Here is a 27,565-nt window from a genome sequence, read left to right on the forward strand (position 1 = left end):
TTTCTGAATTCTGCACGTACCAAAGTCCGGACATGATGGTAAGAATGCACCCTAAACTTAAACATGTGTGGTTTTTTGGTCATGACAGTGCAGGATACAAAAGTATCTGAGGAAAATAACGAACAGCCTTCCAGTACTCAGAAACAGTTACTCCATATAGAAAAATGATGATCAACCTATTTAAAACCCAGGACAACTCCAACATACCGCTACTAAAAACCAATACTCTTGAACTCTACACTAAAACTAATGTGCTATATTAGGTTTGGCTAATTGCATTTAAATAAATAAAATACTCGACTTAGCAAATCTGAAGATCAGATTGTCTCTACTGAACAATTATGAATTGGACAGCATCCCATCTAACAAATAGAAAGGGAATCAAAGGGCCAGAAAAGTTTTAAAGGCAGGACAGGCAGGACAAGGACGTCATGAAAACAAAAAAAGATTATTTGGGCAAAGTCACCTCCTTTTGGGGGAAAATGGAGACTTCTTAGGAGGATTACTTCACCACAGGGACCAGGAAACTTTAGGCTGACCGAGGAAAAGTGAAAAACTGCAATCACATTAGCTATCAAGTCCCGGTTTGGTGATACAGTGGTAGCAAAGTGACTCCATTCTAAGCCTGTGGTTTTCTTTTAAACATGTCTTTGTTTTACTGTCTTATTTGTAAATGAAAAGGAAAATACTGTAACTCACATACAAGAAAATAGGAAAATAATGTTAATGGAAAATAAAAAAGATTCTTTTTTTTTTTTAAAGATTTTTTTATTTATTTGTCAGAGAGAGAGAGGGAGAGCGAGCGAGCACAGGCAGACAGAATGGCAGGCAGAGGCAGAGGGAGAAGCAGGCTCCCTGATGAGCAAGGAGCCCGATGTGGGACTCGATCCCAGGACGCTGGGATCATGACCTGAGCCGAAGGCAGCTGCTTAACCAACTGAGCCACCCAGGCGTCCCAAAAAAGATTTTCAACCGGCAAGTAAGACATTAAAAAATGCTCAAAATCCTGAATCCTTCAGGAAATGCAATTAAAACTATACTACACAGTTATTACATTGGGCAAAATTAAAGGATGGCCACATCGAGTACTGGCAGGGTTGCAGAAGAAGTGGACTTTTCATCCACTGCTAATGCAAATGCAAAAGTGAACAATCATTTTGATTGCAGCAGTTTTTTCAAAAGTTAATATTCACCTGTCCTGTGACTCAGGTACTGAACATTAAATTACTGACAAAAATAAAAACAGCTTACATCTATTTAAAAGTACTGACACAAATGTTTTTGACTCCTTTATTTTCAACAGGCAAAATCTAGAAATAACTTAAGTGCCCATAAAAAGATGAATAAACTAACAGCGGTATATGCCAACACAGAACATCACTGATGAAAGACTAATTACAAACCACAAAGGAAATCACAGAGGGGTGGGGCAGAGTAAACAGTTCAATTCCAAACATATAAATAACAAAAGATGGATGGTTCCCATTGTAAAACAAAGTACAGTGGTTTCCCGGAGAGGTGGATAGGGTAAGGAAAGATTGTAGTAGGCCAGAGGTAAATAAAGCATGACATACATGGTCATTATCAGGATTATGATGGTGGCAGAGATTTATATCCTTGTCAAAACTTATCAATTGTACACTCTTTTTTTTTTTTTTAAAGATTTTATTTATTTATTTGACAGACACAGATCACAAGTAGACGGAGAGGCAGATAGAGAGAGAGAGAGGAGGAAGCAGGCTCCCTGCTGAGCAGAGAGCCCGATGCGGGACTCGATCCCAGGACCCTGAGATCATGACCTGAGCTGAAGACAGCGGCTTAACCCACTGAGCCACCCAGGCGCCCCTCAATTGTACACTCTTAAATATATACAGTTTATTAACATCTGTAATTTAAACCTTTATATAGTTTTAAAAATTGCCTCAAAATAAAAATAGGTTTGGCAACCTTATGCTGACAGTACCACCCTGTTCCATGTCCTCCGGGCGTCAGTCTTACTTCAGTGTCTGCAGACACAGGCAGCAGTGAAGGACAGTTCCGCTGGTGTTAACAGGAACACTGCCTGGATCTAAAGGGCCACATCAACAAACTACTGACTCCCCCCCCCCCCCCGTCCCTTTTACTCTCTCGTATTCCTCTCTGTGTAGTACTGGCCTGGACGCGGAGAACACAGGGGCTAAAAGGATCGCCAATAGCTTTCAATTATTTTCTCTGACAATGACTTTACCTACACAAGATAAATATGCCTGGAGGTCCTGAGATTTGTGTACACACTGATCCTACAGTCACCGTCACAGAAACTTGTCTGGATCCATTTCTAGAAGAGGCACATTCCATCCAGTTGGCTGCAGCCTCCTCCCCTTCCTGTTAAGTGTTTCTGTACCAATTATGGTTTCTCCTGCCCACTGTGGTCTTTCAACCAGTGACCCGAGCCCAATGGGTTGTGGACATCAGGGCACATGACTGCTTGTAAAGCCGGGATTAATAAGCTCTCAACAGTGCTGACATCCCTGTGAGACCCCCTTCGAGTAAGGGAAGAAATTCAGGTCACTGGCAGAAGCACTAAAAGTCTCACACCTGCTCCCTCCTGGGGCTCGTCACTGAGGCTCCTAAAACACACATTGTCCAGACCTGAAACGAAAACCAGAAAGCCCCGCAGTTTTTGCTAGGAGGCTGTGAGGCAGCAATCAATGCAAATTTAGTCCAAACTGGCAGGCTACTGGCACAACCTGGCTGGCTCAGTAGAGCTTGATTCTTTTTTTTTTTTTTTCCCCCTCCCCGTAGAGCTTGATTCTTGATCTTGGGGTTTTGAGTTTGAGCCCCAAGTTGGACACAAGAGTTTACTTTAAAACAAAACAAAACTGGCAAGCTATTTCCTGCCATCCTCCACTTCCTCCTCAAGCACAGCTAGTTTGAGACTCTTTGAAGTTTACCATTTGATGCTTGTTGAGCCCAAATCTATTTATACACTACTCCACACAGTAAGTAGAACATTCATGATTAAAGACTTAAACAGTAAGGCCTTGATTATCATTTTATCCAAATCAATGTGGAGAAGACAGTTCTCTAGTTTGTGACTTGGAAGCTGGAAAAACTCATCACAAGTATCACATGCGATCAACATGTTCCTGAAAAAAGGTAGCCATTCTCTGTAAGCTGCCGGCCAAACTCATGATGTTCTCTGGGTCATCACTGCTGCAAGTCCATGACATGAAGGTATTCAAGGAGGGAAAGCTGACCCCCAAAAGACCTCAAGTTACTGCTAATCTGCTCCAGTTCATGAGAAGAGAGGTCAGCTTCTCTGAGTACACTGGGGTGAAGACTGATGTGCACTGTGCGGACCTACCAGTTGGCAGAGGTGAAAGGGTCACAGAACTGTCAGTTACATAAATCTAGAGAGCTCTCTGGACAATTTAGAAAATGCGACATGGCCACACATACTTCCAACATAAATTTAAGAAACTTCCCCACAGTAAAAGATTCAAATCAGGCAAAAGGCTCCTCAAAGGGGCTGCCTGGGTGGCTCAGTGGGTTAAGCCTCTGCCTTCAGCTCAGGTCATGATCTCGGGGTCCTGGGATCGAGTCCCGCATTGGGCTCTCTGCTGGGCAGGGAGCCTGCTTCCTCCTCTCTGTCAAATAAATAAAATCTTTAATTAAAAAAAAAGCCTCCTCAAAGAGTTTTCACCAGTGGCATTATGCTGAATAAGGAAATTGCATATTCATTATAGAACCATGCCTTTCTCTAGTGTGAACTCTCCAATGTTGAGAGAGGTTAGATTTTCCCCTAAACGATTTCCCACATTCACTGCACTCATAAGGTCGTTCTCCAGTGTGAACCCTGTGATGGTAAGAGAGAGCAGTACGAGTGATAAAAGATTTCCCACATTCCCTGCACTCATGAGGCCTTTCTCCAGTGTGAACTCTCTGATGATAATGGAGGGCAGTACTACTTATAAAAGATTTTCCACACTCACTGCATTCATAAGGCCTCTCTCCTGTGTGAATTCTCTGATGATAATGGAAGCTGGAACTAAAAGTAAAAGATTTCCCACATTTGTTGCATTTGTAAGGGTTTCCTCCATTATGAATTCTCTGGTGTATTGAGAGGGAATGTTTTTGTCGAAAGGATTTCCCACATTCACTGCATTCGTAAGGTCTTTCTCCTGTGTGACCTCTGTGATGATACCGGAGTGCAGAGCTAGAAGTGAAAGATTTCCCACATTCACTGCATTCATAAGGCCTTTCTCCTCTGTGGGATCTCTGATGATAACTAAGGGCAGAGCGAGAGGTAAAAGACTTCCCACATTCACTGCACTCAAAAGGTTTTTCTCCAGAATGAACCCTATAATGATACTGGAGTTCATACCTACAAATAAAAGATTTCCCACATTCATTACACTCATAAAACCTTTCACCTGAATGAACCCTTAGGTGCATATTGAGGCTATTTCTTCGGGTAAAGGACTTGCCACATTCATTGCACTCATGAGGCCTTTCTCCAGTGTGAACTCTGCGATGATACTGAAGAGCACTATGAGTGCTGAAAGATTTCCCACATTCACTGCACTCATGAGGCCTTTCTCCAGTGTGAACTCTCTGATGATAATGGAGGGCAGTACTACTTATAAAAGATTTTCCACACTCATTGCATTCATAAGGCCTTTCTCCTGTGTGAATTCTCTCATGATAATGGAAACTGGAACTACAAGAAAAAGATTTCCCACATTTGTTGCATTTGTAAGGGTTTCCTCTACTATGAATTTTCTGGTGTATTGAGAGGGAATGTTTTTGTCGAAAGGATTTCCCACATTCACTGCATTCATAAGGTCTTTCTCCTGTGTGACCTCTGTGATGATACCGGAGTGCAGAACTAGAAGTGAAAGATTTCCCACATTCACTGCATTCATAAGGCCTTTCTCCTCTGTGGGATCTCTGATGATAACTAAGGGCAGAGCGATAGGTAAAAGACTTCCCACATTCACTGCACTCAAAAGGTTTTTCTCCAGAGTGACTTCTATAATGATACTGGAGTTCATACCTACAAATAAAAGATTTCCCACATTCATTACACTCATAAGGCCTTTCACCTGAGTGAACCTTTAGGTGCATGTTGAGTCTATGTCTTCGGGTAAAGGACTTGCCACATTCACTGCACTCATAAGGCCTTTCTCCAGTGTGAACTCTGTGGTGATAATGGAGAGCAGTATGAGTGCTGAAAGTTTTCTCACATTCATTGCACACAAAGGACTGTCCTCCAAGGTGAACACCCTGGTCCCGTGTATCTGTGTGTTTGGGACCAAAGGCGTTCTCGCATCCTCCCCAAGCACCACGACTGCTTTCACATTGTAACGTTGCCCTGCACTGGGGGATCATATGTGGTTTCTCCCCAGTACGAGTGGCCTCTTGCCCCAGATGCCCCGAGCCAGACAGCAAGTCCTTCTCCACCTCTCCACAGGTAAAGGGCTTTCCCGAACCACCGGATCCCCAGCTCTTGACAGCAGAGGCCCTGTCCACACGGCTTCTGAATGGTTTTGCTCCCGCGGGCTGCTCCTGCTGCTGCTGCTGCTCCAACTTCACACTGAAAGAAAATCGTTTCCTGCAAGCCCCACAACTCAACTGTTTCTGTCTGTTTTCTTTCCCCTGGAGCTCAGCCAAGTGGAAAATATCTCTCAAGACGGGACCACACATCTCACAGGGGTGGGTCTTCCGGAAAGACGGAGCGGCCCTGGGTGTCCGGGTCTGGGACATGCCTACAGAAGCGCTCTGTGCAAAGGGGGCCTCCTCATCCTCTTCTCCACAGCAGCAACCTGAACGCAGAGAAACGCTGGTGAAACATGTGCTGGCTGTAGCAAGGGGTGAGCCCATCACACACGCATCTGGCTCATCTGAGCATGAGTGTATGGCAGGCTTTTCCAGACACCAGAGATGGAACACAGTTGAAGGAGTGGCCGCTGAGCACTCCTGGGCCCCTAAGGTCAAAGTATCATGGTACGCGCACTAGCCAGAAGAATACAAAACTAAGGTATGACACAAGGGAGAGAGCTAGGATCTATAACTTACTCTCTGTCCACAGCTTCATGTTGGCCTGTTTCTTGGCTGAGTAGAAGAATGGGGGAAAATCTACTTACAAGAAATTTGCTGCTGTTCAAAGTCAATTTAAGCATATGTCTACGTCTCATGGCAAACTGGCCAAGTGTGGATGCTGGGGTACACAGAAAGGAAAGAGCACTGGGAGAAATGGGTGAGATGTAGAGGCCTGAGAAGCTCTGATTACCCCCACACTGCAAGTCATGGAATTACCAAAGGAGTAGATCCCAGAAGTCCACAAATTGTCAACAGTGAAGAAGGAAAGACAGAAATGGGGTGTGGTCACTGGCAATCACACCAGACTCTGGCTGAACAAACAAAGGTGCCCAGTATGATATGAACACAGAGCTGATATCACACCTTTCCCAACTGCCATTCAGGAGAAACAGGGCCCTGTGCCTGTGAGCCCACCTGGTCATGCTGGAGCATGTCCATGCTATGACACACAAAGGACTCTTCCCTATAAGCCTTCCTGAGCAACTACAGGGTACTAGGAGGATAGAAATACTGTAGGAAAGGAAGTCTGGGTGGCTTTGTTGGCCATCTGACCCTTGATCACAGCTTAGGTCTTGATTGCAGGGTTATGAGGTCAAGCTCTGTGTTGGGCTCTGTGCTGGGTGTGGAGCCTACTTAGGAAAAGAAAAAAAAGAAAAAGAAAGAGAAGAAAAAAAAGGAAAGAAAGGGCAAGGGAAAGGAAAAGGAAAGGAAAGTAAGGAATGGGAAGGAAAGGAAAGAAATACTGGAGGAAAACAGGCTAAGTGGATGGCCAGCACTGTCCCAGCGCTACTCAGGATATGAAGGACCCAGAGAAGCACCCTATGTGACTGATGTCAGCAGAATGGTAGAAGTGGAGATACCATCCTTCGCCCCACCAAAAATGAATTCAAGAGCTGCCCATGAATGACATTAGCTTCAGAGGGATCAAAAATCCAGTTAAGACCAATTACTACACAGTGGGGCATAAAGGAGAGCACAAGCATGCAGAAAGGACAGCTGGAGACTTTATTAGCAGAGATGTGGGGACAGGTCAGAAGGGCTGGTCCTGTCTGTATCAGTTACACCAGGCAGGTGCTACTGCGGTCCCTGCTCAGCCAACTCACGCCACCTTCCCCACAGGGGACACTGGCATTCTATGCCACTGAGTTGACCAACATGCATCACTGTCATGGACCCAGTGGCTATAAAGCTTCTGCATCCGGCTCCCCCTGCTCCAGAGCTGCTGCTGTGCACCTCCAGGACAAGGACCGTGACTGCGCCCCCCCCCAAAGCTGCACGTGTCCTGGGCCCCAGATCTTCATTCCAGACCCTGACCCCCAGTTGCATTGGGTCCACTGACGACTCAAGGGAGTGGAAATACCCTCCAGATAGGCTAGCATGATGCCAGGGCCTCAGAGCCACTGGGTCTCCATGCACACACAGACACCCAACTTTATGGCTGCAACTCACAAAGTAAATGAACGCGACTGAGTTGTAATCAGTGTCCCAGGGCCCAAAACTGCTGTCACTCTAAAAAAGCCTGCACACCAGACCCTCTTCTGTGGCTGCTCCACGAGTGCCAGCCCATCAGATGCCGGGGCCGCTGCCACCACCCCAGGGTACCCAAGACTCGGACTCGGCACCGACCTCAACTCTGCCACGATACTCTCCTGGAAAAAAGCCACCAGGCGTTCCTCAGCAGTCTCCTCTGCTGCTTTGGACACTGCAGCCTTGGCCATCCGGCTCTCTTCCCGAGGCCTTGCCGGTGCTGACGGAGGCCCGAGAGTTTATTGTTGGGCCCTCCCCAGGCCCAGAACGGTCATAACACATGAAGCTGACACCCTTGCACCCACCTGTCGGTGAAGGACCCTCCTGACCAAAAGTACCACAAACTCTGGAAGGAGCGACCACACCATCAAATGTGCAAACATGAACGCAAGGATGTAAGAAACAAAAAATCAAGGAAACATAACACCATCAAAGGAATACAGTAATTCGTCAGAAAACAGAGTCAAGGAAATGGAGACATGAGACCTATCAGACAAAATTCAAAATAATTGTTTTAACAAAGTTTAGTGAGGCACAAGAAAACACAGGTTGGGGCACCTAGGTGGTTAAGTGGGTTAAGCCTCTACCTTCAGCTCAGGTCATGATCCCAGGGCCCTGGGATCGAGCCCCGCATCGGGCTCTCTGCTCAGCGGGGAGCCTGCTTCCCCCTCTCTCTCTGCCTGCCGCTCTGCCTGCTTGTGATCTCTCTCTCTGTCAAATAAGTAAATAAAATCTTAAAGAAAAAAAGGAAAAGAAAACACAGGTAGACGACTCAACAAAAGAAGATACACAATAAACAAAATAAGCTGTTCGGCACAGACACAGAAATCGTAGACACGAACCGCGCGGGCTGGCCAAGGATGCCGTGAGGGGTAGTCGCTCGTGGTCAGACGAGGCTGAGCGGAGTGAGCAGCAGACTCACCTGAGGGTTGCATGCTGGAGCCACACCTTCATCCGGCTGCCTGGATGCCACAGGGGCTGCCCCGCAGAGGTCCCAGACATCAGCAGAGAGGAGCGGCAGGGGGTGCAGGCACGCCACACTCTATACCCGCAATACAGGAGAGTTCCGGGTGTGCCCACTCTCCAAAAGGAGGGTCAGATATAAGCAGTGACATGTGAATCAATTAATAGTTGGCAACAGCCCACCCAATCACGGATGGGGCTCCTAATATGAGACCACAGGCAGCTGGGAAGACATCAAACTACGAGGACATGGAGCACTACAGAGCATAATACATACCTGTACAACACTGAATCCTCTTAATGCCACCTCTCTCTTAAGAAGTAGGATGGCAGGTAACGAGTGGGACAGAAGAATGTTTCTGTCTTTCTAAACAGACTATCCTTAATGAACTGGTCTTTGTAGCAGAACTGTTTGACTCATTTTTTAAAAAGATTTTATTTATTTATTTATTTGAAAGAGAGAGAGAGCATGAGAGGGGAGAGGTCAGAGGGAGAAGCAGACTCTGCTTCTGCTGAGCAGGGAGCCCAATGAGGGACTCACTGGTGGGACCCCAGGATCATGACCTGAGCTGAAGACAGTTGCTTAACCAACTGAGCCACCCAGATGCCCCTCAACTCACTCTTCGTGTTAGAAAACTTCCCACAGGGCAGCACCAGCATAACCAGCCTGTGCTTTTGAAGTCTCTTCTTACAAGTTACCAGAGTGACTTATGTGACCTTCCACTGTTGGGACTTGATTAGGTGGGCATTAAACTCATCAGGCACAATTCAACCAACCAGAACCAAGATGGTATATGTATTTGTTTCGTCTTAGGTGTCTAGCTCTGAGAGATCAACTAGATGGAAATGCTGGAGACCCATTTCATTTGCAGCAAAGATGCTTTGCTTTGCTTCTGTCAAAGGACTAGGACTATGGAAGGCTTAAACCACAAGTTTAGTTCATTGTACTTTTGTATTGCCCTTGCTTTCTGAGGATTCAAACTTACACCTATTGCATCAGAAGAAACATTTCAATAAAATGTCCTTTGAATATTAACTACTACAATCATCTGATGACTTTCTTTTTTTAATATTTTATTTATTTATTTATTTGACAAAGAGAGGTCAAAAGTAAGCAGAGAGACAGGGAGGGTGGGGGAAGCAGGCTCCCCGCTGAGCAGAGAGTCCGATGCAGGGCTCAAACCCAGGACCCTGAGATCATGACCCAAACCAAAGGCAGAGGATTAACCCACTGAGCCACCCAGGCACCCCCATCTGATGACTTTCTTATCCTCTAACTAAAAGTTACTCATTTGAGATGCTGTTTGGTTAGAATCAAGGTCCCTTGTATATTTATGATACAGGTGATGGAAACCATCCCAAAGTGGCTATTTTAGAATACATACAGGGGCATCTGGGTTAAGCGTCTGGTTTGGGCTCAGGTCATGATACTAGGGTCCTGGGATCAAGCCCCACATCGGGCACTGTGCTCAGAGGAGAGTCTGCTTCTCCCTCTCCCTCTGTCCCTCCCCTCTGCTTAAGCTCACACATGCTTTCTCTCAAATAAATAAAATCTTTAAAAAGAGAGAGAGAATACATGTAGAGAAATGACTTTAGTATGATATAAACTACACAATAAAATGGAAATTTCATATATTTGCAAAAATTCTGTGTTGGTAAAAATTAACTTAACCTCCGGTATTAAATGTTTGCATTAAAATAAGATGGTAACACTGTCCCATTAAAAAAATAGGGGGAAAGAGAAGAGCCCAAGATGGCGAAGGAGTAGGAGACCTTAGATTTGTCTGGTCCCAGGCATTCAGCTAGATAGCTATCAAATTATTATGAACACCTGTGAACTCAACTGGAGATCTAAGGAAAGAACTGCTGCACGTCAACAAACAGAAAAGCGACCATTGTCTGCGAAGTAGGAGGTGTGGAGAAGGGAATCCGAGGTAATACATCAGAAGATAAACCATGGGGGTAGGATGCCTCTGGAAGGGGGCCAACGGAAAGTGATATACAAAATCAGAACATTTAGAAGGCTGTTCCAGTGAGGGGATGTCCCTGCCTGAAAGGAGCTCAGGTGGCGAGCAAGGTAGAATCCTAGGTGGGACTGTGTAGTCTCAGGATTCCCGGGGGTCACAGAAAGAACTGGGGTGCCTGAGTGCAGCAGAGTTCCCAGGCATTGGAGTGGGGAATCCGGCTGCAATCAGGGAGCCCAAGAGTGGGGTCCCAGCTCAGTGCTGCCATAAACCATGAACTGCCACACAGTAGGGCGACCACTCTCTGAGCAGGGGCTCAGGAAGCAGCAGAGCCCTGGAGACATCCCTCTTCCTCTCATGGGGAAGAACAGCACGCATGCACACCACAGGAGTCTACAGGGTTTGGAGACTCTGAGCAAGGTCACAAGTGCTTAGTCACAAGCTGGATGAGCACAGAGTGTGGCTAGAGACCAGGGAAACAGGAGTGATTGCCTGCTTTTCCCTGAGGATGCACTGAGGAGTGGGGGGCATGAGGTTTCAGTTTAGGGTCTGGAGATTGGGAAGACACCATTTTCACTGCCATCCTTTCAAACTACAGGGAAAGCCTTCAGGGAACAAAAGCCACAAAGAGCAATCCAGAGCCCCTGACTTAGCAACGCCTTCTGACAAGGGGGTGCAAATCAGCGCAACAGGCCCCTCCCTCAGATCAGCAAGTTTAACGATCACACAGAACTGCAAAACTCCAGCACTAGGGGAAAACAGTACACAGAATCCATGGTTTTTTCTTATCATTCCTTAGCCTTTCGATTTTACTTTTCTTTTCTTTTTCCTTTGAAACGATTTATTTTAGCAACTCTTTTTTAAGTCTCTTTTTGTTTTCATTCTTAGAGTTACATTCTATCCACTCACTGTATTTAATTTTATTTTTGTATATACATTTTATTTTCTTTACAATTTTGGGATGCAGTTTCTTCTAACAAACATACCAAAATACACACAGAGTCTAATGTATTGCTCTGTTCTTTTTACTTGTCTGATTATATTCTTTTTTTAAGTCTTTTTAAATTTTCATCCTGATAGTTACATTTTATTCCTTCAATGTATTTAATTTTATTTTTGTATAGTAAGTTTTCCTTTCTTCACAATTTTGAGATGCAGTTTCTTCTAACAAAAAGACCAAAATACACCCAGGATATAGTGTATGTTATCCTATCTGTTTATATTCTTTCCATCTTTTAAAAAAATTTTGTTTTTTAAAGTTGTATTTTATTCTTTCATTGATTTGGATTTTTTTTAAATATTTTTGTACATACATGGTTTTTGTTCCTTACACTTTTGCCATCTAGTTTTCTAACAAACAGACCAAAATACACACAGGATCCAGTATACTGCTCTGTTCTATTCACCTGTCTGATTATATTCTATTTCACTTTTTATTTTTTATTTTATTTATTTATTTTTTTTAAAGATTTTATTTATTTATTTGACAGGCAGAGATCACAAGTAGGCGGAGAGTCAGGCAGAGAGAGAGGAGGAAGCAGGCTCCCTGGCTGAGCAGAGAGACCAATGAGGGGCTCGATCCCAGGACCCTGGGATCATGACCTGAGCCAAAGGCAGAGGCTTTAACCCACTGAGCCACCCAGGCGCCCCTATTTTATTTTATTTTTAAAGATTTTTTAAATTTATTTGACAGAGATCACAAGTAGGCAGAGAGGCAGGCAGAGAGAGGGGAAAGGAAGCAGGATCCCTGCTGGGCAGAGAGCCTGACGTGGGGCTGGATCCCAGGACCCTGGGATCATGACCTGAGCTGAAGTTAGAGGCTTTAACCCACTGAGCCACCCAGGTGCCCCTCTCTTTTACTTTTTAAAAATGTTTATATATTTTTTGGTTTCGGGTCTCTTCTGATTTGTTTAGTGTATATTTCTAAGGGGTTGTTGTTGTCATTTTAGTATTCTGTCCTCTCGTTCATCTATTCTTCTCTGGACAGAATGACAAGACGGAAAAACTCACCTCAAAAAAAAAAAAAAAAGAACAAGAGGCAGTACTGACAGACAGGGACCTAATCAGTATGGATATAAGTAAGATGTGGAACTAGAGTTCAGAATAACAATTCTAAAGATATTAGCAGGGCTTGAAAAAAAGCATAAAAGACACTAGAGAATACTTTCTGGAGAAATAAAAGAACTAAAATCTAGTCAAGTCAAAATCAAAAAGGCTATTGAGATTCAATAAAAAATGAAGGTTCTAAGGGTGCTTGGTTAAGTGTGTGCCTTCAGCTCAGGTCATGTTCCCAGGGTCCTGGGATCGAGCCCCACATTGGGCTCCTTGCTCAGTGGGAGCCTGCTTCCCCCTCCCCCTCTGCCTGCTCCTGCTTGTGGTTGTGCTGCTCTCTCCCTCTGTCAAATAAATAAAACCTTAAAAAAAATAAAAGGAGGCTCTAACTGCTAGAATAAACGAGGCAGAAGAATTAGTGATATAGAAGACAAAATGATGGAAAATAAAGAAGCTGAGAAAAAGGAAGATACACAACTACTGGATCTCAAGGGGAGAATTAGGGAGAAAAGTGATACCATAAGGTGAAACAATATTAAAATAACTGAGATCCCAGAAGAGGAAAGAGAGGGGCAGAGCAGTATACTGGAGCAAATTATAGTAGAGAACTTCTCTAATCTGGGAAAGGAAACAGGCATCAAAGTCCAGGAGACACAGAGAATACCCCTCAAAATCAATAAAAATAGGTCAACACTTCAGCATATTAATAGTGAAGACTGCAAACCTCAGAGACAAAGAGAAAATCCTGCAAGCATCTTGGGGACAAGAGGTCCATAATCTTCAAGGATAGAAACATTAGATGGGCAGCAGACCTATGTACAGAGACCTGGCAGGCCAGAAAGGACTGGCATGATATATTTAGGGTGCTAAATGAGAAAAACAGGCAGCCGAGAATACTTTATCCAGCAAGGATGTCATTCAGAATAGAAGGATAGATAAAGAGCTTCCAGGATGAAGAGAAACTAAAAGAATTTGTGGTCACTAAACCAGCCCTGCAAGAAATATTAAAGGGGATCCTTTAAGTGAAGAAAAAGCCCAAAAGAAGCATAGACCAGAAAGGAACAGAGAAAATATGTGGAAAGAGTAAATATTCAGGTAATAAAATGGCACTAAACTCTAATGTTTCAATAGGTACTCTGAAGGTAAGTGGCCTAACTGCCCCAATCAAAAGACACAGGGTACCAGATCGGATAAAAAAGCAAGACCCACTGATATGCTGTGTGCAAAAAAATTCATTCTAGACACAAAGACACCTCCAGAGTGAAAGTGAGGGGACAGAAAACCATTTATCATGCTAATGGACATCAAAAGAAAGCTGGGGTAGCAATCCTTATATCAGACAAATTAGATTTTAAACCAAAGTGTAATAAGAGATAAGGAAGGACATTATAATATAATTAAAATGTCTATCCAACAAGATCCACCAATTGTAAATTTTATGCCCCCGATGGGAGCAGACAATTATATAAACTAATTAATAACAAAATTAAAGAAACACATTAATAATAATACAATTATAGTAGTTTAACACCCCACTCACTGCAATGGACAGATCTAAGAAGATCAAGAAGGAAACAATGAAAAAAAAAAAAAAAAAAAAAAAGAAGGAAACAATGGCTTTCAATGACCCACTGGACCAGATGGACCTCAAACATATATTTAGAACATTCCATCCTAAAGCAATAGAATACACATTCTTCTTGACTGCACATGGAACATTCTCCAGAACAGATCCATACTGGGTCACAAATCACGTCTCAACTGGTACCTAAGATTGGGATCATTACCTGCATATTTTCAGACTACAATGCTTTGAAATTTGAACTCAATCACAAGAAGAAAGTTGGAAAGAACTCAAATACAGTGAGGCTAAAGAGCATCCTACTAAAGAATGAATAGGTCAATAGGAAATTAAAGAATTTAAGAAATTCATGGAGACAAATGAAAATGAAAACACAACTGTTCAAGACCTTTGGGATGCAGCAAAGGCAGTCTTATGAGGGAAGTATAGAGCAATACAAGCCTTTCACAAGAAAAAAAGAGAGGTCTCAAATATACAACCTAACCTTACACCTAAAACAGCTGGAGAAAAAGAACAGCAAATAAAGCTTAACCCCAGCAGAAGAGAATTAATAAAAGATCAGAAACCAATGAAATAGAAACGTAAAACAGATCAACAAAAGTAGGAGCTGGTTCCTTAAACGAATTAGTAAGATCGATAAACCCTGGCCAAACTTACGAAAAGAAAAGAGAAAGGACCCAAATAAATAAAATCATGAACGAAAGAGGAGAGATTACAACCAACACCGACAAAATACAATTGTAAAAACATACTATGAGCAACTATACGCCAAGAAATTAGGCGATCTCAAAGAAATGGATGCATTCCTAGAAATATATAAACTACGAAAACTGAAACAGGAAGAAAGAGAAAACTGAACAGGCCCATAGCCAGCAAAGGAAATTGAAACAGGAATCAAACATCTCCCAAGAAACTAAAGTCCAGGCCTGGATGGCTTCCCAGGGGAATTCTACCAAACATTTCAAGAAGATTTAACACCTATTCTTCTGAAACGGTTTTAAAAAACAGAAATGGAAGGAAAACTTCCCCACATCCAGCTCTCTGCTCAGCAGCGAGCCTGCTTCCCGTCCTCTCTCTCTGCTTGCCTCTGCTTACTTGTGATCTCTGTCTGTCAAATAAATAAATAATATCTTTAAAAAAATAATAAATAAATAAATAATAAAAAAATAAAAAAACAAAGCAAAACAAAACAAAGCAAAGCAAAACAAAACAAAACAACGACAACAAAAAACAAGATCCAACTATGTGTTGTAGATATGTGGCTCACTTCAGCATTAAGGACACACGAAGGCTAAAAGTGAAGGGAGCAAAAAGTGTACTTCTTGCAAATGGAATACAAAAAGCAAGCAAAAATAGCAATACTTTTATCAGATAAAATAGACTTAGAGACAAAGTCATAACATAAGGATAAAGGAGCTAATGTATTGAGAGGATGTAACAACTACAAGTGTATATGCACCAAACATCAAACTACGAAGCACCTAAACACAGGAAGCAAATATTATCAATCCGAAGGCAGATAGACAGTAACACTCTAATAGTAACAGAGGGCCTTCAGGGAGCCTGGGTGGCTCAGCGGATTAAGCCTCTGCCTTCAGCTCAGGTCATGATCTGACGGTCCTAGGATTGAGCCCCACATCAGGCTAGCTGCTTGACAGGGAGCCTGCTTCCTCCTCTCTCTCTGCCTGCCTCTCTGCCTACTTGTGATCTCTCTGTCAAATAAATAAATAAAATCTTAAAAAAATAATAATAACAGAGGACCTTCAATATCCCCCTATCAACAATGGGTAGATTATCCAGACAGAAAAGCAAGAATACTTTGTATTTTAACTATACTTTAGATCAAATGGACCAGTAGGTATATAGAGAATATTCAATTCAACTGCAGAATAACACACATTCTCCTCAAGGGAATATAGAACATTTCTTAGGAAAAATCATATGTTATAAATCATGAAACCAGTCATAACAAATTTAAGAGGAATAACATCAGTTATCTTTACTGACCATGGTAGTATAAAACTAGGAATAAATAATAGGAGGAAAGCTCAAAATTCAAAAATATGTGGATATTAAACATGCAATCATGAAAAACAAATGGTCCCAATTAAAAAAAATCTTGAAACAAAGAAAGCAGAAACACAAAATAATAAAGCTTATAGAATACATCAAAAGAAGTTCTAATAGGGAAATTTAGAGCAATAAAGCCCTACGTTAAGGCAAAGGTATCAAATAAGCAAATTTATATCTCAAACAAGACAAAAGAACAATTTAAGGCTGATGTTAGCAGAGGGCTAAGATCATAGAGGGCTGCAAAAAGCTTCAGCTCTAGGGGAAAATAGTATCTAGCCTCCTTTTTACTTTTATTCTTTTCTTTATTTAATTTTTTCAATTCTTTATCTTATTAACTTTTTTGCGTTTCTATTTTTATACAGATATTTTTTACATTTATTTATTTATTTTTTACTTTCATTGTATTATTTTTTCTTTCTTATTTGGGAATCTAGATTCTTTTAACAACCAGACCAAAACAAACACGGAATCTAGTTTGGTGTTGTTATTGTTTTGTTTTTCCTTTTTCTTTCTTCTTTTCTTTTCTGCACAAAATGACAAGATGGAGAAATTCACCACAAAAGAAAGAACATGGAGGTAGTACTCATGGATAGTGATTTAATCAATACAGATATAATTAAGATGTCTGAAGTAGAATGTAAAATGACTATAAGGATACCAGCTGGGCTTGAAAATAGCATAAAAGACACTAGAGAATCCCTTATTGCAGAGATAAAAAAACTAAAATCTAGTCAGCCCAAAATTAAAAACGGTACAACTAAGATGCAATCCCAAGTGGAGGCCATAAAAATGAGGACTGACAAATGAGAGGAGTCAATCAGTGATACAGAAGATATAATTATGGAAAAGCATGAAGCTGAAAAGAAGAGGGAAAGAAAGGTAATGGACCACATACTTAGACTTAGGGAACTCAACAGCAAATTATTAAAAGGTGATGACACTTATAACGTTGGAGTCCCAGAAGTTGAAGAAAAAGAAAAGGGGGTAGAAAGTTTATTCAAACAAACTATAGCTGGAAAGTTCTCTAATGTGAGGAAGGACATGGACATCAAAATCCAATGAGCACAGAGAACTCCCATTAAATTAAAAGCTAGGGCACCTTGGTGGCTCAGCTGACTAAGCATCCAACTTTTGATTTCAGCTCAGGTCATGATCTCAGGATTGTGAGATTTAGACCTGCACTGAGCTCAGTGCTGGGCATGGAGGCTGCTTAAGATTGTCTCTCTCCCCCTGCCCTCCTCCAACCTATTTTTATAAAAAATAAATAAATTCAATAAAAGCCAACCATCATCAAGGCATACTGTATGTCAAGTTCACAAAATACACAGACAAGGAAAGAATCCTGAAAGCAGCAAGGGAAAAGAAAAGTCATTAACCTACAAGGAAGATAGATCAGGTTTGCAGCAGACGTGTCCACTGAAATTTGGCAAGCCCGAAAGCCATGGAACTATTCAATGTGCTGAAAGGGAAAAATATTCAGCCAAGAATTCTTTTTTTTTTTTTTTTTTTAGATTTTATTTATTTATTTGAGAGAGATCACAAGCAGGCAGAGAGGCAGGCAGAGAGAGAAGGGGAAGCAGGCCCCCGCTGAGCAGAGAGCCCGATGCGGGGCTCGATCCCAGGACCCCAAGATCATGACCTGAGCCGAAGGCAGAGGATTAACCCATTGAGCCACTCAGGCGCCCTGATGGATCTTGTTTTAAATCCATTCTTACGTCTTTTCATTGGGGCATTTAGTTCATTTTAATTTACAGTGAATTGATCCCAGGGTCCTGGGATCGAGCCCCATATTGGGCTCTCTGCTCAGTGGGGAGCCTGCTTCCCCCTCTCTCTGCCTGCCTCTCTGCCTACTTGTGATCTGTCAAATAAATAAATAAAATCTTTTAAAAAAATTTTACAGTGATTATTGAATGATATGAATTTGGTGTCATGGTGTTGTCTATAGAGTTGGTGTTTTTGGTGATGTTCTCTGGTCCTTTCTAGTCTTTGTTGCTTTGGGGGTGTTTGTTTGTTTGTTTGTTTTTTGGGGAGGTTTTTGTTTGTTTATTTTCCTCCACTCAAAGGATCCCCTTTAAAATTTCTTGCAGGGCTGGTTTAGTGGTTATGAACTCCTTTAGTTTTTGTTTGTCTGGGAAACTGTCTGTCCTTCTATTCTAAATGACAGCCTTTATGGATAAAGAATTCTTGGCTGAGGGGCGCCTGGGTGGCTCAGTGGGTTAAAGCCTCTGCCTTCAGTTCAGGTCATGGTCTCAAACCTTTCCAAAAAATAGAAATGGAAGGAGAACTTCCAAACTCATTCTACAAAGGTAGCACTACCTTCATACCAAAATCAGAAAAAGACCCCACTAAAAAGGAGACTTATAGGCCAATATCATGATGAACAGGAATGCAAACACTCTCAATAAAATCCTAGCAAATCAGAGGCGCCTGGGTGGCTCAGTCAGTTAAGAGTCTGTCTTTAGGTCCGGTCATGATCCTGGGGATCCTGGAATGGAGCCCTGTGTCAGGCTCCCTACTCAGTGGGGAGCCTGCTTCTCCCTCTGCCTCTGCCGATACCCTCACTTATGCTTGTGTTCTCTCTCTCTCTCTCAAATAAATACCTTTTTCCAAAAAAAAAATATACTAACAAATCAAATCCAACATTACATTAAAGAATTACTCACTACAATCAAGTCGGATTTCTTCCTGGGCCGCTATGAGTGGTTCAACCACTGCAAATCAACGTCATACACCACATTAGGAAAAGAAATGGTAAGAGTCATACGGTCTTCTCCATAGATGCAAAAAAAGCATTCGACACAATACAGCATCCTTTCTTGATAAAAACCCTCAACAAAGTAGGGGTGGAGGGAACATACATAAACATCAAAAAGGCCATATATGAAAGACCCACAGCTAATATCATCCTCAATGGGGAAAACAGGAAGCTCTACCTCTATAGTCAGGAACAAGATAGGGATGTCCACTTTCACCATTACTATTAAACATAGTACTGGAAGTCTTAGCTTTAGCAATCAGAAGACCAAAAAATAAATAAATACACAAATAAAAGGCATCCCAACTGGCAAGGAAGAAGTCAAAACCTCACTATTTGCAGACGACATGATACTCTGTAGAAAATCTGAAGGACTCCACCAAAAAACTGCTAAAACCAATACATGAATTCAGCAAAGCTGTAGGATACAAAAGTGATGTGCAGAAATCTATTGCATTTCTATATACTGGTTACTTCACCAGTAACAAAGCAGCAGAAAAAAGAAATCAAGGAATTGATCCCATTTGCAACAGCAACAAAAACAGTAAGATACCCAGGAATAAACCTAACTAAAGAAGTAAAAGGTCTTACTCTGAAAACTATAAACTATAGGACACTCATGAAAGAAACTGAAGAGGACACAAAGAAATGTCAAACAGTCCAAGCTCATGAATTGGAAGAACAAATATCATTAAAATGTCTCTACTACTCAAAGCAATATACAAATTCTGTGCAATCCCTATCAAAATAGCATGTTTCACAAAACTAGAACAAATAATCCTAAAATTTATACGGAAACACAAAATTCACTAAATAGCCAAAGCAATTCTGAAAAGAAGCAAAACTGGAGGCATCACAATTCCAGATTTCAAGCTATATTACAAAGCTGTAGTCATCAAGACAACATGGAACTGGCACAAAACAGACACATGGATCAATACGGAACCCAGAAATGGATCAACAACTCTATGGTCAACTAATCTCCCAAAAGAAAGAAAGAATATCCAATAGAAAAAAGTCAGTCCCCTCAATAAATCCTGTTGGGAAAACTGGACAGCCACATGCAGGAGAATGACACTGGACCATTTTCTTACACCATACACAAAAAACAAATTAAAAATGGATGAAAGACCTAAATATGAGATAGGAAACCATCAAAATCCTGGAGGAGAACAGGGGCAGAAACCTCTTTGACCCTGGCTATAGCAACTTCTTATTAAACACGCTGCTGGATGCAAGCCAAACAAAAGCAAAAATGAACTACTAGGACTTCACCAAGAAAAAAGCTTTTGCATAGCAAAGGAAACAATCAACAAAACTAAACGGCAGCCTACAGAATGGAAGAAGATATTTGCAAACAACATATCTGGTAAAGGCTTAGTATCTAAAACCTATAAAGAACTTACCAAACTCAACATCCCGAAACAAATAACCCAGTTAAGAATCAGGCAGAAGACATGAATAGACATTTTTCCAAAGAAGACATCCAGGGACGCCCGAGTGGGCTCAGTCAGTTAAGCGTCTGCCTTCAGCTCACAAATGATGCCAGGGTCTTGGGATAGAGTTCCCGCACTGGGTTCCTTGCTCAGCAGGGAGCCTGCGTCTCCCACTTCCTGCCGTTCCCCCTGCTTGTGCTCATTCTCTCTGACAAATGAATAAATAAAATCTTAGGGGCGCCTGGGTAGCTCAGTGGGTTAAAGCCTCTGCCTTCAGCTCAGGTCATGATCTCAGAGTCCTGGGAACAAACCCCACATCTGGCTCTCTGCTCAGCAGGAGCCTGCTTCCCTTCCTCTCTCTCTCTGCCTGTCTCTCTGCCTACTTGTGATCTCTGTCAAATAAATAAATAAAATCTTTAAATAAATAAATAAATAAATAAATAAAATCTTAAAAGAAAAACTTAAAAAAAAAAAAAAAGACATCCAGATGGCTAAGAGACACATGAAAATAAGCTTAACATCAAACATCATCGGGGAAATATAAATCAAAACCATTATGATACCACTTCACACCTGAGAGAATGGTTAAAATTAACAACACAGGAGGGGTGTCTGGGTGGCTCAGTCAGTTAAGCATCTGCCTTCAGCTCAGATCATGATTTTAGGGTCCTGGGATGTAGCCCCACATTGGGCTCCCTGCTCAGTGGGCTCCCTCTCCTCCCCACTCCTGCTCTCTTGCTATCTCTGTCTCTCTCTCAAATAAATAAAATCCTGGTTTTTTTTAAGTGTCTAGGGGCACCTGGGTGGTTCAATCAGTGAAGTATCTATGTTCAGCTCAGGTCATGACCTCGGGGTTCTGGGATTGAGCCCCATGTCGTGCTCTCTGCTCAGATAGGAGTCTGCTTCTCCCTCTCACTCTCTCTCTGTGTTCTCTCTCAAATAATAAATAAATAAATAAAATCTTTCTAAAAAATTTTAAAAAAACAGTACAGGAAACAACAGCTGTTGGCGAGGACGTGGAAAAAGGGGAACACTCATGGACTGTTGGTGGGAATGCAAAACAGTGTAGCCACTCTGAAGAACACTATGGAGGTTCCTCAAAAAGCTAAAAATAGAGCTATCCTACAATCCAGCAATTGCACTACTAGTTATTTACCCAAAGGATATAAAAATACAGGTAAGAAGTGGTATATACACCCCGATATTTAAAGCAGCATCAACAATAACCAAGTAAGAGAGCCCAAATGTCCACTGACTAATGAATTGTTAAAGAAGATGTTTGTGGGGGGGGTGTCTGTGTGTGTGTGTATACACACATATATACAATGGAATATTAGCCATCACAAAGAATGAAATCTTCCCATTTGCAACTATGTGGATGGAACTAGAGTATATTATGCTAAGTGAAATAAGTCAAACAAAGATAGACAAATACCATATGATCTCACTCACTTATATGTGGAATTTAGGAAAGAAAAGAGATGAACATATAGGAGGGGGGAAGAGAAAAAAGGAGAGAGGGAAACAAGCCGTAAGTGCCTCTTAACAATACAGAACAAACTGAAGGTTGATGGCAGGAGGTGGGTGGGCAACGGACTAGATGGGTGATGGCTATTAAAGAGGACACTTGTTGTGATGAGCACTGGGTATTGTATGTAAGTGATGAATCATAGAATTCTACTGCAGAAACCATTACTACACTGTATGTTAACTAACAAAATTTAAAAATTAAAAAAAAAAGAAAAAAAAAAAAAGGCTACCATATGGTCTACCATTGCCATTTCCAGGTATTTATCCAAGGAAACAAAATCAGTATCTCCACAAAGTATCTCCACACAGAGATATCCACTGAGGTATTATTCCCAATAGCAAATATATGGAAACATCAGTAAGTGTGCCTGAGTGTTTAACGTGACAAAGAACATTTAGTAGACACACACATGCAGGAATATTCAGCCACATAAAAGAAAGCAAAACTGCCACTTACACAACATGGATAACCTAGAAAAGACTATGCTATGTCAAACTGCACAGAAAAGACAGCTAGTGTACGGTACCACATATAAGGAAACTCTGGAACAAACAAACAAAAACCCCAGAAACAGACTAGAATGCCAGAAGCGAAGGACTGGGGGACAGGGGAAGATGGTCAGGGATACACACTTCCATTTACAAGATGAGTAAATTCTGAGGATCTAATGTTGAGTACAGTTGTTAATACTGTACTGTACACTTGAAATTTGGTAAGAGAATAGATATTAAGCTTTCTCACCACCAACCAGAAAAAGGTAATCTTAACAAATGATGCGTGTGTTGATTACCGTCATTTAGGTAATAATTTCATACTGTATATTAAGTCATCATGTAATATACTTGCAATAATATAATTCTACTTGTCAATCGTATTTCATCAAAGTTGAAGGAAGAGGGGCAGGTGGAAGAAGAGATGTAAATACTACCCAAAGAACCACACAGGACAGTCTTGAGAAGTACTCCATGGTATACCTACACAGTGGCCATGCCAATGCCTCCAATTTCAGGCACAGGCAGGCACAGGGAAATGTCACCCCAAGGAACGGTTCAAAACCCAGGCCACAGAAATGGCACTGATCTGAACACAGAGACCCAGCCAGGGAGAGGGCAAGCAAGGTGCATTCCATCAGCCTCAATGCACGACCACTGACCTGCGATCTTACCCGATCAGGGCTCAGCGCAGCGGGTACTAGGGCTGCGGGCGGACAGAAGGGCACACCAACAACTCAGGGCCAGCAACAAAAGCAACTGCCCAGAAAGATGGGGAAGCACACAGTGAACACAGTCCACACCAGAGAAGGACAACCCTCCCCTGGAGAATGGAGGAGGGGAATCCGCAGGATACAGAGTCCAGGGCAGGTCAAGGGGATGCTGAGGGCCTTACCCAGTGACGACACAAGTGCAAAGTTCTCCAGCATCACATGGTGGTACAGCCGTCTCTGAGCCTCATCAAGAAGCCTCCACTCCTTCCAGGAGAAGTACACGGCCACGTCCTCAAAGGTCACACCACACTACCATGAAAGGAAAACATGGAACCCTGAGCATTCTCTCTCTGAGAACCCACCAGCCAACCCACACACCCACCCCAGTCTCCCCTGGCAGCCCAGCTCCCCTCCTCAGATAATACCAAGTCTTGGTGCCTCTAATGCTGCTCTCCTCTCACCTTCCCACCAATCACTGTTCAGTGCTCAGCAATAACACACAGGGGACACATGGAGGCAATGTGGCCTGCAAGTCCCATCCCCCTGCTACGATATTCCCATATAGTCTCCCAGGGCAAGCCCTTAAGACAGCCAATTACAGGCCCTGCTCTGCCAGGAAGTCTTCAATACCAGGACCCTGAGGCCCTTAGCTCACACTTCCTCTCCAGGTCTACATGATTCTGTAGACTGTACCTCTCTCATGTCTTCAGACCCCCCAGATGAAAAAGCCCACACCTTCCAAAGGATTCTCCCTTGACTCACACTTGTCCTTGTCACTTGACAACCAAAGGATGTGTGACAAACACAAACAGGTTCCACTACCACCCCAATACGCCCATGGATCCCAGCTGAGAGAAAGCCTCAAATGCTACTGAGAAGCCTCCTCACCTGCCTCTAATCTTCCCTCCAGTATGACACTCACAACCACTGTCAACCTAGAATGTTCCTACTCATCTTCTACTCCCCTACTACCCATGCTGGCCCTCCACAGTTGGGAACCAACCATCCACTACTGGACCTTTCTGAAAACCCCAGACCTCAGGCTCTCCCTGCCAGGCACAGAAAAGCAAAAATGACATTTGCCCCAGACTGTTTCTGGCACGAAGATTCTGAAACACTCCGGATGCCATAAAAGCTGACCACAAAATTCTGGTGAAGTCCTAGAACACTGAAGAGAGAGCAGCTCCAGCCTCTCAAATACTCGCAGGATTGGCCACCTGGGTGGCTAAATGGGTTCAGCATCTAACTCTTCATCTCAACACAGGTCTCCATCTCATAGTCCTGAGTTCAAGACTCGTGTTGGGCTCCACACTGGGAATGGAGCCTACTTAAACAAACAAACAAACAAACAACCCCCATGTCCTCAGCTATCACTTGTCCCATCATCCCACGGAAGGCTTGTCCGTGTATCTGCCAGATCACTGCCTCTCTCCTTCACCTGTGTTCACAATGCCCAGCAACCCCGACCACGTGTTGAGCAGGAAAACCACTCTTCGGCACACTTTACTAGGTCCCTCTGACCTACTAGGAGCATTGCCATGACACTCTGCGTTCCCTTCCCAAAGGTGATCCAAGTCTCCACCCTGGTCCACGCAGCAGCCATCACTTTTCAAACTCTCCATCATGAATCCTTCCCCCAGTTTCCCAAAATTTCCTGTCCAGCTGCCCACTTGATGCCATCACTTACCATCTTCTGAAACACCTAAGTCGCCTAACGCTGTGGAAACACGTTCGGACACCCCCAAAGATAAGCAACTTACTGTTAACTTCCATCAGGTTGATGGGACTTTCCCTCCCTTCAGCTGCTAGAACTGTGAAAATTAATGAGGGGAAACCTCTCTAAATTGGGGTCGCGAGATTGCACTGGGAGCAGCTCTCAGACACTACCAGAGGGGGTGGTATCAGCTACGGGCCCAACAGAAAAAGATGGACTTGAACTAATTTGGAGATACTACTTCACTACAACCCCCCCCCCCCCCCCCAAAAACAGCCCTTTCTTGATCGTCCCCCCCCCGAGCTCCGCCAATGAGAAGCCACTATACTTCGACCTTCCAGTTTAGTCCAGTGGACTTGAGAGTACATAACAGCTTTAGTTCCTTTCCTTAAGGGGTGGGGGGGGAAAGACGACCTCTCTCTTCTCCACACTGGCTACTGCTTTCACTCGGCTTCTTCGGTCCCAATCGCTGTTCCCTGTCGCTCCCACAGAAACAACATCTCTGCGGGTAAAGTGTCTGCAGTTTTCTCTTCAAGCGTCACCGACCAAAAGCCCCGGGGTTCCCCTCACTCCCCCCGTTCTCCTCTCCCCTGCGACACCCACAATTCGCCTCAGCCCTTCTCCGAGGTTCTCCAACACCCAGGACGGACACGGTGGCGGTCCGGGCCACTACCAGCGACCACCGCGAGTCCCTCCTGCTGCGCGGCCTGCCTGCGCGCTCACCCCCGGCGGCGGCGCTTCTCCGCGGCCCGAGAAAGCCCCCTGACGCCCGGGTTAGACCACCTCCACTCACCGCCAGCAGACACCGCCTCGGCAGGCAGCGACGGCGCAGGCCTCACCCGCCGCGCAGCACCCTGCTCCTGACAGAACCAATGCCGTCCCCCGTTGGTGGCGCGGGCCCCCTGCAGCCCCCGCCCCGCCGGCCCCTCAGCCCGGAGCCCGCGCCCGCACGCAGCCCGCCGGCGCTCCCACACGGGCCCCCGCCCACCGGCGCCTCCCTGTCCCGGATATCGGGGCCTGGGCCGCAGGGCCGCGAGCAGGCGCCCGGCGCTCGGGCCTTCGGGGTCTGGGTGAGGGGGCGGCGGGGAGGGCCCGGGGGACGAGCGTTTACCTCAGCCGAGTCCCTGGGCGCGGCTGCCGCCATCGGACTCGGTGGGCCGGCAGCTGGCCGGGGGGGAGCGGACACCCGGGCTCAACTGTGTGCGGCGAGGACCGCGCCGCTCCTCGCGTCTTCAGCGTCAATTAACCCGATCCTGACCCGCGCTCGGGAACCTGAGGAGATAAACAGACCTAACCTGAGACTACACCCTGCCGACGGGGATGAGGCCGGAAGTCCCGCCCCCAGCGAATGCGCCCGCCTAGAAAGACCGCGTTCGGTTCCCTCATTGGCTCCTCGCTGCGCGCTGGCTACTGATGCTCCTCGGGGTTGTGGCTCCCAGAGCTCGGGGTCTCCGGTAGGGCGTCCTCCACTTGGAATAAGGGAGCTTTGGTCACGTGGCACCCTGAGGTATGGTGGAAAGTGAGGCTCCTACCCAGGATTGGCTTAGCTCCTTGTTAAAGGCGGAGAAGAGCCCTTCTTTCAGATTCCATAAAGCTCAGTCAGCTCTCAAAGAAAACTATTCTTTTAGATGCTCTCAAATACTTTTACTGAGGTAAATGACGATATATATCATTTCGTATAGCGTTTCAGAAAGAAATGAGTCTGTGCATAGGTGAAAAGATGTTGTTGCTCCTCAGATATTTGCACCCTGAAACATTATCAGTTTTGGACTTGGGTAAGAATACAAAAAAGGCCTTGTTAAACAACAAAAATTCAGCCCAGTACATTGTAAAGGTCTGCTGGCTTTATCCACCGATTTCTTAATTGGGCAGCCTCCATCTAGCAGGTAGAGGGCAGCTCCAAAGCGCTACAGAGAGGTAAATGTTTTTAAAGGTAGGGCAAGAATACCATAAACAGAAAAAAGGAGTATGTTAGATGAGGTCATCTTATTGGGGGGAAAAATAGAGTCTTTTTTTTTTTAAGATTTTATTTATTCATTTGACAGACAGAGATCACAAGTAGGCAGAGAGGCAGGCAGAGAGAGAGGAAAGGAAGCAGGCTCCCCACTGAGCAGAGAGCCCGATGTGGGGCTTGATCCCAGGATCCTAAGATCATGACCTGAGTGGAAGGCAGAGGCCTTAACCCACTGAGCCACCCAGGCACCCTAAAAAATAGAGTCTTACTACGAAAATCCCTCATCTTTCTTTAGGGGATGGAAAGGACCCATCCCTGTGGCAAACTACCTTTTTGGTGCTGACCAGAAAATCCCTGACTGAGCTTGAAAACTAAATTTCTGGGGGAGGTTGGAAATGCATTGAGCTTAGGTATTCCGCCCTGGTCTGGTGACCTGATGGAGAAAAAGCGGCTCCATTTGTGGCCTGTGGTTTCCTCTTCCACACCCCATACAGTACATGACGTTGAAGAAGGACAAGGGATGGTAGGCCACCCAAAATGAAGTGGTCAATGACGCTGTCAGCCTCTGTTGCCACACTAAACCCCTTTCGCCTGTACAGTGATTGTCTTGCATCTATCAAAGAACACTTTTATCCACATATTTTTACTCCATATTCTCAGATGTACTTAATTCCTTTTAGGAGTCTGACATCATCCCAAACATAGTGCAGCTTAACTGATGCTATT

The 27,565-nt window shown here is 43.9% G+C and overlaps 2 protein-coding genes across 3 annotated transcripts in view; both read right to left on the reverse strand.

Annotated features, from left to right (window-relative positions):
• The window catches only part of ZNF671 (zinc finger protein 671), a 175,296-nt gene that overhangs the window by 121,270 nt on the left and 26,461 nt on the right, over positions 1 to 27,565 (reverse strand). The window lies entirely within an intron of this gene.
• LOC116861138 (zinc finger protein 256-like) lies at positions 2,821 to 26,068 on the reverse strand. The gene is made up of 4 exons (XM_032847628.1): positions 25,997 to 26,068; positions 23,354 to 23,480; positions 3,667 to 5,807; positions 2,821 to 3,498 (listed from the first exon to the last, which is right to left on the reverse strand). The coding sequence occupies exons 1-3, from the start codon at positions 26,027 to 26,029 to the stop codon at positions 3,694 to 3,696; spliced, it is 2,274 nt and encodes a 757-aa protein (XP_032703519.1). The 5' UTR covers positions 26,030 to 26,068; the 3' UTR covers positions 2,821 to 3,498; positions 3,667 to 3,693.

The sequence above is a fragment of the Lontra canadensis genome, unplaced genomic scaffold, assembly GCF_010015895.1.
Source record: "Lontra canadensis isolate GAN:19392208 unplaced genomic scaffold, GSC_riverotter_1.0 scaffold191, whole genome shotgun sequence".
Lineage (NCBI taxonomy): Eukaryota > Metazoa > Chordata > Mammalia > Carnivora > Mustelidae > Lontra > Lontra canadensis.